This window comes from Bipolaris victoriae (assembly GCF_000527765.1).
Source record: "Bipolaris victoriae FI3 unplaced genomic scaffold scaffold_15, whole genome shotgun sequence".
NCBI classification, from domain to species: domain Eukaryota; kingdom Fungi; phylum Ascomycota; class Dothideomycetes; order Pleosporales; family Pleosporaceae; genus Bipolaris; species Bipolaris victoriae.
The window spans coordinates 217,047-231,639 of record NW_014575377.1 but is presented as its reverse complement, the minus strand read 5'-3'; the positions used below and the strand labels follow the sequence as shown (position 1 = coordinate 231,639).

The following is a 14,593-nucleotide window of genomic DNA, read 5'->3' as shown; positions in this document are numbered from 1 at the left end:
CCCCTCAGATGACCCTGCATTTGCGGTATAAGCACACCGCGCTGGCCATTGTGGCCCATGACCTGGTCACTCAATGCTAACACGAGTTAGTGTGATGATGACTTGGAAGCAAGGGGAAAAAGATAATGAAAAGCATGGCAGAAAGTGTAACTCACATCGATGTCTTCCCATCCACGACCTTTGACGTTTGCCAACTCATCCATGGACATGACATGTCCGGTTGTAACTGCGGTGATCCACGTCAGCAAAAATGCTCTGTCATCCCCCCTTTTTTTTGTACCCTCGCGCACATGACCGATAACAAACGATCACAATACCAACAATAGTAACAGCGACATCGAACGACAAAAGACAACAACAAAAGCACTTACAGTATCCAGCTTGGATCTTGGCGTCAATCTCCACTCGACTGTCAGCAGGAATCATCTCATCGGGAATAGGCACACGCTCGTGAATCGGGATGCCCTGCTCGACAATAGCATCGTGCTTCATGTTGGACATGCTAAGCATGCGGTCAATCTTGGTGATGCCCAGCCAGTGCAGGATATCGGGCATGAGGGCCTGGAAACGCATATCCTTGACACCGGCGATGTTCTCTGTACGCTTGAAGTACTCGCTCGCACGGTCTTCGCCGCGCTTCCTGGCATTGTACACGAGGTACTTTGTCACTTCGCCAAGGGCACGACCTTCCTTGCGGAAGTAAATGACTACGCCGCTGCCGCCGCGCTGTGCTTCCTTGACCGCCTCCTCGATGCCAAAAGTAAGGTAAGGGCGGCACGTGCAGATGTCGGAGCCAAACACGTCACTGCCGTTGCACTCGTCGTGGATGCGTAGGGCGAGCTTCGAGTTTGCGTCGGACATCTTTGCGGGGTCACCGAAGATGTAGACGGTCAGACCGCCAATGGGAGGGAGGAAGAGCTTGATGTCGTGGCGCGTGATGAGCTCGGGGTATGAGCCTCCTGTCTCTTCGAATAGTGTCCGGCGGAGAGTTCCCTCATCTGTGAACTTGGGGTTAGCTTCAAAGCAAATTGAGTATTGTGAGGCTGGGGGCTTACCAATGTTGAAACGCTCAGCCACGCCAGGCAGATACCATACTGGCTCCACAGCGACCTTGGTGACTGCGATTTCGCCCGTCTCATTGACGCAGATCTTGCCATCTGGTACCAGTCGGCCTTTCTTTACACTGTCCTCGAGCTCGGGCACCTTCATGTGAGCTCTTGTAATGGCAATGGTGGGTCTGATCTCCACGTCATCCTTGTCCATGATATCTTTGTACAGCCACGGTGCGAGATGGCCGTATGGATCCATAGCCACAATCTTCTTCTTGTCGCTCCATTGCGGGAACGGACCAATTTTAGCGGCAGGCTCAGTGTTTGTAAAGTCTGGCTTGTGCGTAATGTCGAGGTTCTTGCTGGCTACAGCAAGGGCATTGTAGATGGAGTATGAGCCTCCGTGGGCGCCAATAGCTGTTGGACTATTTAGCAAACCTTAAACCCAGACGAGAGACATTGGATACATACCATTGCGCCTGCGAATGGTGTTTGGATGTCTAGATACAACAACAGGACCACGCACAGCAGGGTCTTTGGCACCCCATTCCATTGGCAAGGGATCAACGCCAGCCTGGCCAGGGTACGAGGTCAAGATGATCTTTGAGATCTTCGAAACACTTGTACGGCGGGGCTGGGTCTCTTCACTTGAAGGGGGCTGCTCATACTGCTGGCTCACAGCTTCTACGGTTTTGCCAGACTCGGCTTCAGTGGCCTTGTCGCTGGCCAATGTGCCATTGGCAGCCTCACTTGCAGCTTCATCCTTGATTTGCTTGATGCCCGCCAGCATGTTCACACGCCCATTGATCTTGTCGACCGAGGCAGCAAGTACAGAGTTCTCCGAGCGGAGAGCCTTGAGCCCTTCGAGGATCTCTTTGAGGACGGCATCGCTGGTCGAGCTTTCGGAAGACATGATGGGCAGTAAACCAGATCTCTCATGCAATTTCTGTAGAAACAGGTTTCTGTGAATTGAAAAGAACTTTTCCGCTGCAAAAATTGCTTGTTTGCGTGTGAGAATTGAGTCGTAGAGCTAAAGACCGGGGAGCTCCGAAAAGGTGGGATAAACCAGATGGAATGATCTGGTTTGTAAAGGCAGTGGGGAGCAAGGGCACGAATACAACTTGGCTTCTTCACGGGACCAAGGGGGGATTGGGGGAGAATCCAGAGAAGAGAAGAAAGAAAAGAAGGAAAGAGGAGAGAGCAACGTGGTCGAATATGAATAGTGCTGGAGGTGGCCGACGATGCCAGCAGCACTGAACAGCTGACTTCACACGTGCCTGCGGCGTCGGTGTACGCTGATAGGAGCGGGGCCGCTTATCGACTATCGACGCATGGGGCAGCTCCCCGGCCTGGCGACAGGGATCTTGGCGGTCGGAGCCACGCGAAACATTCACTTGCGCGATCGCGTCTCATTGCATGCGACAGAAGCCTTGCTGTTGACGACATCACTTCCTTGGACTCGACGCTGCCCACCGCCCACGCCCCCCTTCTCCACCAAAAAGTGTTTTTTCCTCTCTCTCTCGACGCAACGACAATACACCTGGTGATCCGGTCACCGCGACAAAATGGTTTGTTTTCTCGGCTGCATTTCCAACTCTCGTGCGCAAATGCTAACCACCACGGACAGGGCAAGCGTAAATCATCAAGCAAGCCTCAGGGTCCCAAGAGGGTGCGTCATACCCTTTTCACCTCTTTCACTATCCTCTCTTTGTGCACTAGTCAAACTGACAAATCCCACAGAAGGAGAAGCTCCCCACAACCTTCCAGTGCCTCTTCTGCAACCACGAGAACTCCGTCAGCGTATCCATCGAGAAGAAGTCGGGCGTCGGCAACCTGCAGTGCAAAGTCTGCGGCCAGACCTTCCAAACCAATATCAACTACCTGAGCGCCCCCGTCGACGTCTACGCCGATTGGATCGATGCCTGCGATGCTGTTGCGAAGCAGGCGGCAAAGGGCAATGCAGAGGTCTCGCGGAGTTCGCATCGCATGGGACGGATGCCTACAGCACACAACCAAGAAGACGACGATGGCGATGGCGGCTTCATTGAGCACGACGATGCGGATGCCGAGGGCGAGTACGCCGACTAGACTGGCGTTCCCTTTGATGGACAACGAGTTGCGAGGCTGAGGGTCACTTTGGATGTTGGCAGCGCAAGAGGGCTTTGGGTCTTGTATAACATATAGGCATAACGGAGACGATGGGCTAATAGTTTTGGCTTGCAAGGCGTTTTGGGTGATTAAAAGGACCCGCACATTCGCGGCGGGCGTTACCATCTTCAATACAAGGCTGATATGTTGCCCCTCCACTGGGAGTTGGGCACTTGCTAGTCCACTTCGAATGCAAACTTTGACGCGCAAAAAAACACTTCGTTGTCACCTTTCCACTTTTTCTTTTGTCATTCAAACAGTCATGCTAACATATGCTGAAGTAATTGAGAACCACGTTGCGCGCATTGGATGTTCATCATACAAACGAGACCAGACGATATATATTTTTTTACATCGTGTAGAAACGGTCGCCAAAGTCACCCAGACCAGGAATGATGTAGCTGTAGTCTGAATCAGCATGCGGCGTGGTCAGACATATAGAGGGGGAAACATACTTCTTTTCGTCCAGACCCTCGTCGACAAAGGCCGTAACCACACGAACCTTGGGGAACTTCTCCGCCAAGCTTTGCGCACCTTCAGGGCTTGCAATAAGGTTGAGGAAGAGGATGTGGTCCTCTGGTACACCTCGGGACTTGAGCACGTCAATTGCCATGAGCGCCGAACCACCTGCCACCGATTAGCATTCCGTCACCATTCGTTCGGCACGTGTTACTCAACATACCGGTAGCAAGCATGGGATCCAGAAGCAGTACCCATCGGTCACTAATGTCTTCAGGCAATTTGTCATAGTACAGCTTGGGTTTGCTGGTCTCTTCATCTCTTTGGATCAAGATTTTACCAATGCGCACACTCCTGCAGCAATCCCTCAAACCCTGCTCCATGGACTCTCCCGCACGCATGATAGAGACACCGCATATTTTGCCTTGGAACTTAACGCCCGAATAAGTGCGGCCTACGGGAGTAGTGATCTCTTGCGATTCCACGGGAAGGTGGTTGAGACCTTCCTCGACCAGAAGACGAATGATTCGATTGCTGTAGAAGATGAAGTCTGCACGGCCTGTGTTGCGGTCGCGAATCATACTTTCTGCGTTTTAGCAAAAGAAGGGCACGAATTGGTCACAGTCTGCTGGGGTCTTACGTGAGCAGTGCTATCAGCTGAGGGCTTTGAGGCAGGATGTGGACATTGCTCTGTTTGATAGGAGTCGAGACGGTTGCAGTTGGCTTCAGAGCAGATGGACGGTACTCAGGACCGACGCATTGAGACGGGGCTGAGGACTGCGTCTCGGGTGCCATGTTGGTAGGCTGATGAGTGTCAAATGTGTGAGGCTACGATACAATCAGCCAGGACTTTGAATTGTGTTGTGAGAACTGTGCTTTTGCATTTTTGAAGCTAATCCATGAATACGAAGTGATCAGAAACCATCTCGTAACGCTTGGGACATACCTTGAGATACGTCTTCTAGCTAGAGTTTGCACTGTTGAAAAGCAAAGTGGAATTGGCGGGGTGAATATCGACTGAAGGGATTCAACAGTCAGACAAACGGGTAGAGCAGATATGAATTGATAAATACAATGCAAAGATAAGAAGAGGAGAAGAGGAGAAAAGGCTTGAGTGGAGTAGTAGTCTAGGCTCGTGACCGTCGGCGAACTCCTTCACTGGGTTTGGAAGGCGCGACCCTTGCCCCGCTGTTGGCGAGATCTGATGGCGGGTCCCTGCCTGCAGGCGCGCAGCCACTCCGACCCCCGGCGTCGTCATTGGCCTGCAAACCCCATGCAGACATCGGTATAGCCTTCATTTCGCCGCGATCATCTCATCTTATAAAAAACCTTGGGATAGATAGACGCGTCGTGTGTTCAAACGTGAGCGTGACTGTGAGTGTGAACACTCGCACAGACACCGACGCCTTTCACCAAGTACACAATGCGCGTCTGAGGGCACTTTGTTTGCAGCGTCATCATAACACGCCTGCTTGCTCACGCCTGCACACGGCTATGGTGACGGCCATGTTTTCAGACTTTACCTCGTCCGATCGCCGCAAGAAGGTCGTCTACGGAAAATCCTCCCGTTTATCTGCTGTTCTGCCACCTGCACCCGACGCCAGCGACGATGCGCCTCCGTCTCCAGACCGACCCCGAAAACAGTCCGTAGCTTCTAATGGAGCATTGGAGGGTATTGGAGGGACAACAAAGAGTGCGGACAGCTTGGGGAACAGCCTGGGGAATCCACGGGCAAAAACAGACAATGTCGACATTTTCGACATACCCGATGACGATGAGTTCGTGGCGCGACCGAAACCTATCAAGAAGTTGGCAGTGAAGTCGAGGGCACCTGAGAAAACTCAAACTGCGCCAGTCGTCCAAAGTGAAAATTCCCGAGAGTCAAAGAAGCTGGCAAAACCGATAGAGACTTTGCGTAAGCCTGAAGCTGCGAAGCCCGATGCAGCACCCAAGAAAACACAGAAGCCTGCTCAGTTACCGAAGCCTCCACGCGCGCCACCACCCTCCTCCACGAATCCAGCCGCCCCTCGGACACTGCGTGCAAAGACGCCTCAGCCCTCTGAACTACCCAAATCGACTGTGAAAAATGGTGGATTGGCACAACCGACAGTGGGCAAAGCAAAGGCGGTCTCGCAAGCAACTGCTTCTGTTCCGTCAGATGCAGTCAAAGCTCAGAGTAATGGGAAATTAAGTACAGTACTCCCTACAAAGAAGCTGGCAGTGAAGCCTACAGCCAAACCAAAGCAGGATTTGAGCGTGTTTGACGTGCCGTCATTAGGAGATGAAGCACCAGCAACAGTCAAGAAGGCGCCGCGTCAAATTCAAGCAGCAAAGAAGAAGGAGCCCGCGAAGATACCCCCACCAGCATTTGAGGTCAATCAAAAACAGGATTCAGAGTCGGACGATTCGAGCGAGTCACGGAAGCGGAAGCGTGGAGGTTCTGTCTCCTCTACTGCCACTGTGGCCAAGTCAACGTCGCGCAAGAAGGCTGAAAGCTCTGTTCCTCCACGAAGTCGCAAGTCTCAGAAGAAAGAAGGCCATGATTCTCCGGGCTACACACCACAGGCTCAGACAAACGCAAGCACGGCTCGCAAGAATCAATCTGCAATGGTACAATCTACAGCATCGATGGCCAATAAAGCAAGGAGGACCAACCAACGTACTGTACCAGTACTGGGACCACCGAAAACAATCAAGGGCCAATCTTCGCCAGCTATGCTGAGCAGTATGCTTCCCAATCGCCAACCAGCCAAGCCATCTCCCATAGCCGAAGCTCCTTCAGCTTCTGAACTAGACGATCAGACCATGTATGATATTCCAGATCCACTTACGACACCTGTTCGCGCGCCAAAGATCTCTGTGGCTGGCTCGACAACCCCACGACAAAGGACTCTCTTTGGCGGCTTGTTAGGCGATTGTTCACCGTCGGGCACACCGATGCCTAGCATATCCAGTTTGCAGTTGACAGACAAGAAACCAAAATCGCTCATTGGGAGCCTGTCAAGATCGAAATCCGACATTACACACAGTGCTGAAGCGCGCAAGACCAGGCTCATCGACACACTCAAGCCAGTCGAGAGCAGCTCAGATGAAGAAGAGGACGAGAGTAGTAGCGAAGGCACAAGTGAATTGGAAGAAGGCCAGGACGAAGCTCCAGTTACACAGCGGCCTGCACGAGCATCCGTGAATGCACGTCCAGCAGCCAATTCCGCTTCTGACGACATGGATGTTGATGTGCAAGCAAATGGCGAATCGCAAACGTCACAGGGGACTTCTGGGTATGGTATGCGACCCAAGCTCACGTACGCCATGTCACGATCATATCTACGGGAAGCCAACCCAGAAGATGACTTGCTAATCAACATGGACCTGGATGATGATTTTGGCGCCCACTCGCAATCTAGAGATAGTGTGTCTGTGTCAGAGGACGAGCCTGACGCGGCGAGTCAAGCACAAGCTCATCATGAGCTGAAAAGCCGAGGGCGCAACTACGTGTTCCAGCAGGAGGCCCAGTCGATGATTGACGATATTTCGAGTAGCACGTCGAGCAGCATACGGCGAAGCGCCATGATGGAATTGTGTACCAAGATGGCCAACGAGACGTTTTGTAGTCAGCTTCTTGACTCGCCGTTGGCCCACCAGTTCTTCCGCAATATTTCAGTTGGAGGAGAGATTATCTTTGACTTTGCTGTCGCTGTCGTCATCGTCTTGATTCTGCGTACCAAGCCTAGCTACACTGTTCTAGACCAGGTGCACGACAGTGGCATTCTCGGCAACTTGACCAAGCTCCTTGGTAAGGACGCGGACATTCAGAAGATTGCAAGGGATCGCAAGACGAATCTGTCAAAGATAGCCAGAGATGCGATGATGAGTCTCCGCGGCTTGGTCCAGCAGTGTTCTTTGTGGTCGCCTACAACGACGAATAAGGTGACGCCGCAGCTTGTGTCGATGAAGGCTGTTGAGTTGCTAGTTATTGGGCTGCGCAAAGCTGGCAATATTGATGTCCTGCTTGACCAGCAGACAGTCTCACAGCTAGTCGAAATTGCCACAACATCGGACCAACGTCTGAAGAACAAGGAGGGAGGGTCAGAAGACGAAGCAATCCTACTCATGGTTCTCTCAATGCTCGAGTCGGTCTCAGCCACAAGACAGAAACAAGTCACATGGCCTACTGCCGTCCTTGAGCGCATCGCAGGCTTCATGCCCCGGTTCCTTCATACCGACGCAGCAGCTTCGACTATGCTAGCCGTCAAACTCTGCATGAATCTCACCAACAACAAGCCCAAAGCCTGCCAATCCTTCTCAGCAAAGACATTTGTGCAACCGCTCATACTCTCCATTATTGAGCGATTCCAATCGCTCAATTCAGGAGCAGCATCTGAGAAGCGGACAGAGACTTTGGAAAGTCTGATTCTGAGTTTAGGCGCTACTATTAATCTCGCCGAGTTCAGCGATGAAATGCGGCTCAACACAGACAACGACGACGAACAGAGTATACAAGTGTTGGTTAAGATATTCCTTGAGGGCTCGGAGAGGGCGTCACAGGTACGTGCATCATCATACACTTCTTATTCACTCCAATCGCAAAACTCACACACTCTCTTTCCAGGCCAAGTCCGTCGAAGAATCACATTCTGGAGTCGCAATTGGATATCTCGCTGTACTTCTTGGCAATCTTTGTCTCAACGACTCGATGCGATCTAAGATTCAGACGTTGCTACCGGACAAGCAGTTGAATGTGCTGATTGAAAGTATCAAAGAGTTTGTGCGTGTGCATGAGCATGTTGATAAGCGGACGGAGGAATTTGAGGGACAAGAGGGACAAGAGGCGTTGCAGACGTATACGGCGCGTCTGATGCTTGTGGTGGAGAGATTGGCAAGAGCGGCTTGAGATTGGGGATTGGGTGACTAGTCTCCTTGGTCTAGTTCTTGGCATGTGGTGTGGTGTGTGTGTGTGTGCATGTAGCCAAAGGGTTAGTTGGCAAGTTTTTTCCAAGTTTTTTCAAGTTTTTTTGTTTGTTTCTGGGAAGGATGGGGCGTTGACATTGACGGCATGATACCCGAAATTCACGAACTTGATAGCTCTCTCTCTCTCTCTATTGTATGTAAGGTGACGGGCGCAAGGTTAGGTTTGAAGAACCTGGCTCTATGCAGGTGCCGGACATGGGGGTGGCATATAGTATGTTTAAAATCAAAAAATGTCTCAGTTCATTGAGCAAGTAAGTAAATGTGTGTGTGTGTGTGTGTGTGTGTGTGTGTGTGTGTGTGTGTGTGAGAGTATGTGAGCCGTCTGCCGACGGGTGTTGGGCGTCCGTGTTCCAGTTTGAGGGGGGGAGGGTAAATGGCAGTCAAGAGGCTAAATGGTAAGAGAGAGAAGCTTGGGAATGGGCACACTCGCAATGCATAAGGCTGCGTTAATTGTGGTCCCGAGGAAGCGGACGAAATGACGCAAACGGGCGGTATGTGGAGAGAGGGTTTGCCCGTCGGAGCAAATTGAGCAGGATTGCTTGCTTAGGAGATTTGGCTGCAGCCAGGGCCCCCGTCTGAGGTTGCAATCAAAAAAAAAAAGACGGGAGCGGGCGGGCGGGCCATGAGCAGCAGATGTTTGCATGTGATTGTCTAGTTTTTTTGAGTCGCGCAAAGAGATGGTTGCGGCTAGTGAGTAGTGGATCGGGGCAGCGGGAGGGGGATGGCGGGCGTGTAGCTTCGAGGGCCTTTTTGTGAGTCGAATGGCGGATGGACGAGGGTGTTTGAAGTTGAGTGGAGTGGTGTAGAGGATGAAGGTGATTGGCAATACGTAAATGAATGCTTCGAGAAGGCCGGGATTCGCTGGGGGGTGGGTGCATTTTGGTGGTGCCAAACCCAAAGCGATTTCTGATGGTTGCCCAACCATTGATTGTATCATGCTGCGTCGTCTGCATCTGCTGCTGGTGCTAAATGCAGACGACCAGCCGGGCCATCGGGGGGTTGGTAGCTGGATATTTTTTCCTCAAAAAGCTCTTTGCAAACAAGACAACAACACTGCGGGTGACATTGCGCAGAGCCAGCACAGCAACTCTCTTTGTGCCATAGATTCAGAGACACACACACACACACACACGCATCACCTGCAGCTCGACGGCGTCATCCCGGCGCTAGCTCTTCCAGGCAATTGGCAGGCCCGAACCACCAAAACGCAACTTAGGCAGCTACTCCCCATAGCTGGACTCGAGAAGACGGCCATACATACTTTCACCCTGGCCCAGCCCCGTGGCCATCCCTACGCCCTTGTCAACTCCCCCTTCGCCTTTGCAACACCATGGCCCCGCCCAAGCAGAGAAAGATTGCCATCGTCGGCAGCAGGGCAGTCGGTACGTCGAGGCGCGTGGCGTGCGCAACCTTCACATGCAAGCCGCAGCAACGCAGCATAGGCAGAGCATACTGACAAACCCCCTTCTTCGCAGGCAAGTCGAGTATGACGGTGCAGTTTGTCGACGGCCACTTTGTAGACAGCTACTATCCTACCATTGAGAACACGTTTAGCAAGATGATCAAGTACAAGAACCAAGACTATGCCACGGAGATTATCGACACAGCCGGACAGGTACTTTGAGGTTTTCTTTTCTCCCCGCGTCGCCCTGCCCTGCCCTGCCCTGCCCAGCCCACCTCCACACCCCACTCTGCCGGTGCTTCGTGCGCCGCGACTGGGCCTGAGATGCGCATTGCTTGCATTCGAGGCCGCCTTCGCTGGAACAATGTACTACTCTACTACTACTACTATATTATGAACAAGACAAACAAGAGGACTCGACTGACTCGGCTGCTACTGTCCAGGATGAATACAGCATTCTTAACTCGAAGCATTTCATCGGCATCCACGGCTACATGATTGTCTACTCGGTCGCCAGCAAGCAGAGCTTTGAAATGGCACGCATTATCCGGGATAAGATTCTGAACCACCTGGTAAGTGCCGGTGCATACAATGGGCCATTGTCACAACGACATTGAAGCTGATCATCTTGCCAATGCCAGGCCGTCGAATGGGTTCCCCTGGTCATTGTAGGTAACAAGTCGGACCTTCGCCCCGAACAACGCCAAGTCACCCCCGAAGACGGCCGCGCGCTCGCCGCCGAGTTCAAGTGCGCGTGGACCGAAGCCAGCGCCCGCTACAACGAGAATGTGCAAAAGGCGTTTGAGCTCATGGTTGCTGAGGTGGAGAGATCTCAGAACCCTGGTGAGCCGGCAGGCGGCAGCAAGTGTTCAGTCATGTAATTGAACATTGTTGACTGACATGAGCGCGTCCTCCCCTCCCCTTGAAGGCGTCGGAGTGGACAGGTACAAAGCGTTGCAGCAAGAGGACGAGGAGCGGGACAAGAGACGACCGAAACGAAAGGACATGGTGAAGCATCCGGTGAAGCATTTGAAGAGGCTCTTTGTGAAGAAAGACTAGGGCGGGGCCATGTGCCGTTTTTCTTTTTGCTTTTGTTTCTTAGACGACATAGACGTGGGCGGGCTGTTTTGAGGCAGTCATGACATTTGTTTATGCGGACACGACTCTTATGTTGTTCATGAGAGGCGAGGTGCGTACCGGCGTATTAATGGAGGAGGCGGGGTGGGTGAACTCGGCGTTGTATCTGTCTGGTATGTGGACTATCCGTGTTGCTCTCCATGACGGCATGTCACGGGTGTCGTAGCTACGGTAATGCTCCACGTTATTTTCCAAGACTCTACGGTGCAGTATGCAAAGGACTTTGTGCTAACATCTGACACGGGAAACATGTGCCATGACTGTCTGGTGTTAGTCTGACATGGTCGCCGCTTACTCCTCCGCTGTCCGCTGTCCGCTGTCCGCTGTCTGGCCTGCCTTCTCGCTCTCCCAGCAGCTCCACCGTGCACGCACACGCACACGCACACACGCACATGCCTTGCTTGCCTGCCTCTTGCCCATGCCATGCACCGACCACCCCCCAAGCCAACCCACAAAACTCGTTTAGGCAGCTCTAAAGCTTTGACAGAAAAGCCACTGTTTTCCACGGTCTTTGAGAGAGCGCCTACTCGATTTGGTAGTTTGGGACCGTAGACCTCTGTGCGGCCTCAGCTGTCCTCAGCTGCCGCCGTGCATTTGGGGCTACTTTACATACACACAGTACACACTACTTTTACACACTACCCACTGCCATCCCTCACCGCCCTAGACATGTATTACTTACTATACAACTAATAACCCTTCCTCTGCCCGGCCCCATTCTTTGATTGGCTCCCCCGGCATCGACAAAGAACCTCTTTTTTTTCCTTTCCCCCAAAGCAGTAATTTATCACCTCTGCCGTTGATTGCTGGCCTTTTAGAGAAAAGGTTCCCCCGGTGCGTTTGTGGTTTAGTGGCAAATTGGTTCCTCCTCCCCTTGGGTGCGAGCTTAAAAAGGTTTAGTGCGGGGCGGCCTTTTTTGGGATCCCTGCAAACCGGCCGGCGGTTGTGGGTGCGGGACACAACTTGATGAGTCGCTCACTGGGCTTTTGACACCAAACTGACCACGCCCGACGCGCCTCATTGCTTGTTCTCTTTTTCACCGCGACACATTGAGATTGTGAGACGACATGCTGGACTTGTATGTCATGTTTTTTTTTGTATTCTTGCGTTGCGGTAAATGTTGCGGCAGGTGCTTCTCTGGAGAGGTTTGGAGGGGCTTGCATATTGACAGTGGGAGAGAGACAGAGAGAGAGCATGGACGATACGAAATCAGAACAATGGCGCAGACTTGTGAATTCTACAACAAGGAACTCTAGCTAATCTGCTTCTCTCTACTACAGAAACGATTTCATCAAGGAGCGCGGCGGCGACCCGGAAGTGCGTATATTCCCTTCCGAAACAATGTCTCGCGCGACAAACAACAATTCCGCAAAAATGGCTAATTTACCCACGAATGTAGAAAATTCGCGACTCGCAGAAGAAGCGCCACGCCCCGGTCGAGATTGTAGATGAGATTATCGCCGATTTCGAAGGCAAGAACTAGGCCTCTATACACACAAGACATTTCTAACCGTTGGACCTTTTTACGGAAACAGACCACCGCCGCACGCAATACGACGCCACACAAATCGGCTCCAAGATCAACGCCATCCAAAAGCAAATTGGCGCCAAGAAGAAGGCCAAAGAAAATGCAGACGACCTGCTCGAAGAGAAGAAGCAGCTCGAAGAGTCCAAGAAGAAGCAGGAGGCGGAGGCCCATGCTAAACTCGTCAAGTTGCATGCCAAAGCCAAATCCGTCGGCAACTACGTCTACAAGGATGTTCCCGTCAGCGACAACGAGGATAACAATGCCGTGCTGAAGACTTGGGCGCCCGAGTCGAGAAAGGCCGAGTTTAATAAGGAGGGCATACCGCATCATGGTGTCTTGGCTAGGTTGAATGGGTGCGTGGATTCTGGTATATTGAAATGGGTGGAATGGGTGCTGATGGGTTGAGACAGATATGATCCAGAGCGTGGTACCAAGATTGTTGGTCATAGAGGATATGGTGAGTGCGCCCTAGGAGATGTTTCTTTGTGGTTGTGTTTTGACAATGCGCGGTGCACTTGTTGATGGGTTGAGTGTTATGGTCTTTAGAACTTTAGACTAACTTTTGTGTAGTATGTGAAACTCCACGCTTCGATCGACAACCATGCAAGCGCTGCTTTGGACAACCGCTTTGGATATGAATAACATGGAGCACTTACTAATATATGCGTGTAGTGCCTGACTGGATACGGTGTCTTCCTCAACCAAGCACTGATCAACTATGGTCTTGAATTCTTGGTAGGTATCCAGATATGTCATTTGAAACTATCAGCACTGACAATCACCGTCTCAGTTCAGCAAAGGCTTTACCCCCAACCAACCACCCTTCTTCATGCTCCGGGATCAGATGGCCAAGACCGCACAGCTTTCTGACTTTGACGAGGAACTCTACAAGGTCACCGAAAGCAAGGACAAGCCCGAAACCGACAAGTACCTCATTGCCACTTCAGAACAGCCCATCTCGGCTCTCCACTCAGAGGAGTGGCTACACAGCGACCAACTACCTATCAAGTACGCCGGATACTCAACAAACTTCCGAAAAGAAGCCGGATCTCACGGCAAGGACGCCTGGGGTATCTTCCGGATACACCAGTTCGAAAAGGTCGAGCAATTCCTTCTCACACACCCCGAAAAGTCATGGGAGGCCTTTGATGAGATGCTTGCCAACTCGGAAGAGTTCTACCAGAGCCTTGGTCTGCCTTACCAGGTTGTCGCTATTGTTTCCGGAGCTCTGAACAACGCCGCCTCAATGAAGCGCGATCTCGAGGCCTGGTTCCCCGTCACTGGCGGTGGAGAGTACAAGGAGCTCGTCTCCATTTCCAACTGCACTGACTACCAGACTCGTGAATTGGAGATTAGACATGGTATCAAGAAATTGAACGCGACCCGCAAGGAATATGTTCATGCGCTTAACGGCACTCGTAAGTTCTTTTTGCCCTGTGTTGGCCATTGGGAGGTCGATTACTGATTAAATTGTGATAGTTTGCGCTACTGAGCGAACTCTTTGCTGTATTCTTGAGAACTACCAGACACCAGAGGGTTTCGTTGTTCCAGAGGTTCTGAGGAAATACATCCCTGGTCAACCTGACTTCTTACCTTTTGTCAAGGAGTGGAAGGCACCTAAGGAGGACAAGGCTCTTCCAGACCGGACGAAATAGGCTAAGGGGTTTGTCGAGTAGGGGGTGGTGAAGGAGAAAGATCCAAGGACGTGGAGTGATGGATTCATATGGCGCTGAAAGACTGGCAAAACATGCCTCGCCATAGTATGATGAATACAGAATCTTGATTGGGGAGATTCCACAAATGCAACATGTGAAATTGTAACTTGCCATATCTTTGACAAACCCCAAGCGTAATTTTGTCTTCCTTCCCTTCCACCACCCACATTTTTTTCTACACCTTCTC

The 14,593-nt window shown here is 51.8% G+C and overlaps 6 protein-coding genes across 6 annotated transcripts; 3 read left to right on the top strand and 3 right to left on the bottom strand.

Moving 5' to 3' along the window:
* Positions 1-70: 70 nt before the first annotated feature.
* On the bottom strand, positions 71-1,962 carry COCVIDRAFT_34976 (hypothetical protein; the record flags this gene model as incomplete). Its single annotated transcript, XM_014704471.1, has 5 exons — positions 71-76; positions 156-226; positions 372-998; positions 1,056-1,466; positions 1,521-1,962. The coding sequence occupies 5 exons, from the start codon at positions 1,960-1,962 to the stop codon at positions 71-73; spliced, it is 1,557 nt and encodes a 518-aa protein (XP_014559957.1).
* A 652-nt stretch (positions 1,963-2,614) lies between these two features.
* On the top strand, positions 2,615-3,137 carry COCVIDRAFT_13278 (hypothetical protein; the record flags this gene model as incomplete). Its single annotated transcript, XM_014704367.1, has 3 exons — positions 2,615-2,617; positions 2,677-2,718; positions 2,790-3,137. The coding sequence occupies 3 exons, from the start codon at positions 2,615-2,617 to the stop codon at positions 3,135-3,137; spliced, it is 393 nt and encodes a 130-aa protein (XP_014559853.1).
* A 409-nt stretch (positions 3,138-3,546) lies between these two features.
* Positions 3,547-4,451, bottom strand: COCVIDRAFT_23885 (hypothetical protein; the record flags this gene model as incomplete). Its single annotated transcript, XM_014704392.1, has 4 exons — positions 3,547-3,598; positions 3,653-3,824; positions 3,880-4,238; positions 4,297-4,451. The coding sequence occupies 4 exons, from the start codon at positions 4,449-4,451 to the stop codon at positions 3,547-3,549; spliced, it is 738 nt and encodes a 245-aa protein (XP_014559878.1).
* A 33-nt stretch (positions 4,452-4,484) lies between these two features.
* On the bottom strand, positions 4,485-4,760 carry COCVIDRAFT_90424 (hypothetical protein; the record flags this gene model as incomplete). Its single annotated transcript, XM_014704470.1, has 1 exon — positions 4,485-4,760. A coding segment is annotated over one exon (276 nt), but the record flags the coding sequence as incomplete, so codon positions are not given.
* A 390-nt stretch (positions 4,761-5,150) lies between these two features.
* Positions 5,151-8,547, top strand: COCVIDRAFT_90441 (hypothetical protein; the record flags this gene model as incomplete). Its single annotated transcript, XM_014704469.1, has 2 exons — positions 5,151-8,201; positions 8,266-8,547. The coding sequence occupies 2 exons, from the start codon at positions 5,151-5,153 to the stop codon at positions 8,545-8,547; spliced, it is 3,333 nt and encodes a 1,110-aa protein (XP_014559955.1).
* A 1,407-nt stretch (positions 8,548-9,954) lies between these two features.
* Positions 9,955-14,346, top strand: COCVIDRAFT_34973 (hypothetical protein; the record flags this gene model as incomplete). The annotated part of the gene is made up of 9 exons (XM_014704468.1): positions 9,955-10,006; positions 10,100-10,239; positions 10,470-10,598; positions 10,668-10,869; positions 12,699-13,044; positions 13,102-13,168; positions 13,364-13,426; positions 13,482-14,109; positions 14,171-14,346. 9 exons carry the CDS (start codon positions 9,955-9,957, stop codon positions 14,344-14,346), a joined length of 1,803 nt encoding a protein of 600 aa, XP_014559954.1.
* Positions 14,347-14,593: the final 247 nt, after the last annotated feature.